This window comes from Chrysochloris asiatica, unplaced genomic scaffold (genome assembly GCF_000296735.1).
Source record: "Chrysochloris asiatica unplaced genomic scaffold, ChrAsi1.0 scaffold00192, whole genome shotgun sequence".
Lineage (NCBI taxonomy): Eukaryota > Metazoa > Chordata > Mammalia > Afrosoricida > Chrysochloridae > Chrysochloris > Chrysochloris asiatica.
This window is the reverse complement of record NW_006408710.1, coordinates 200993-201918: the sequence shown is the minus strand read 5'-3', so window position 1 is coordinate 201918 and position 926 is coordinate 200993. Positions and strand designations below refer to the sequence as shown.

General features: G+C 37.0%; 1 protein-coding gene across 1 annotated transcript in view; it reads right to left on the bottom strand.

Moving 5' to 3' along the window:
- The window catches only part of ABCA9 (ATP-binding cassette, sub-family A (ABC1), member 9), a 146321-nt gene that overhangs the window by 119768 nt on the left and 25627 nt on the right, over nucleotides 1-926 (bottom strand). The window contains 1 exon segment of the mRNA XM_006878387.1: nucleotides 316-374. Coding sequence (XP_006878449.1) covers nucleotides 316-374 — 59 coding nt within the window.

Here is a 926-nt window from a genome sequence, read left to right as displayed (position 1 = left end):
TGTAGATGAGAGCCACTCTGGGGAAGCTTTCCAGCAAGATATTTTTCTGTTAAAACTTTGGATAACTTTCTTAAAACACTCTCATAATAAGCCGATGCTAGGATAAGCACTGGACTTCAAGATTGGTTTGAACCACCAGCCGCTCCCCAGAAATCCTATACAGAGTCTCTGTGAGTCAGAACTGTCTCGACAGCACTTAACAACAACAACAAATTAAACAAAAAACAACCTTTCCTAATCCTTGCCAAGCCACAATGCAGTGAGAAACACTCACTAAATTCAATAGCTATGTAGACTATTACGTTATTTTATTACCTTTCAAAGCTTCTACTTTTTCATGCTTTCCTTTATATTCTTTTCTAAGATTTTTAATTCTGAAAAAAAAAAAAGAGAGAAATATGAGGAGTCTTCAAAATGTTTGTGAAAAATAAAATTAACACATAAAGCCCCAATAGTTAAACTTTATTTCTCAACACTGTTGTTGTTAAGTGCCATAGAGTTGATTCTCACTCATAGAGACCATACGTACAACAGAACAAGATGGCGCCCGGTCCTGCACCCATGGTTGCTATGCTTGAACCCATTGTTACTGCTACTGTGGTATTCCATCTTGTTGGGGGTCTCCCTCTTCTTCACTGTCCCTTCATTTTACCAAGCATGATGTCCTTCTACAAGCACTGGTCCCTCCTAATAATATGTCCAAAGTATGAAGTTCCATCAAATTCAAGACGTTTTTGTAAGTGATGATACCAGTCCCAGTATTGAGGGTGCTGGGAATTGAACTAAGTCAATTCAAGCATTTTTACTTTATGAACTGAAAAATAAAAAAGGGTTCCCTGTACAGTTCTTTAATGATTGTTGTTTTTGTTAAGTGCCATTGAGTCAGTTCCAACTCATAGCAACCCTGCATAAGGTTTTTTTTTTTT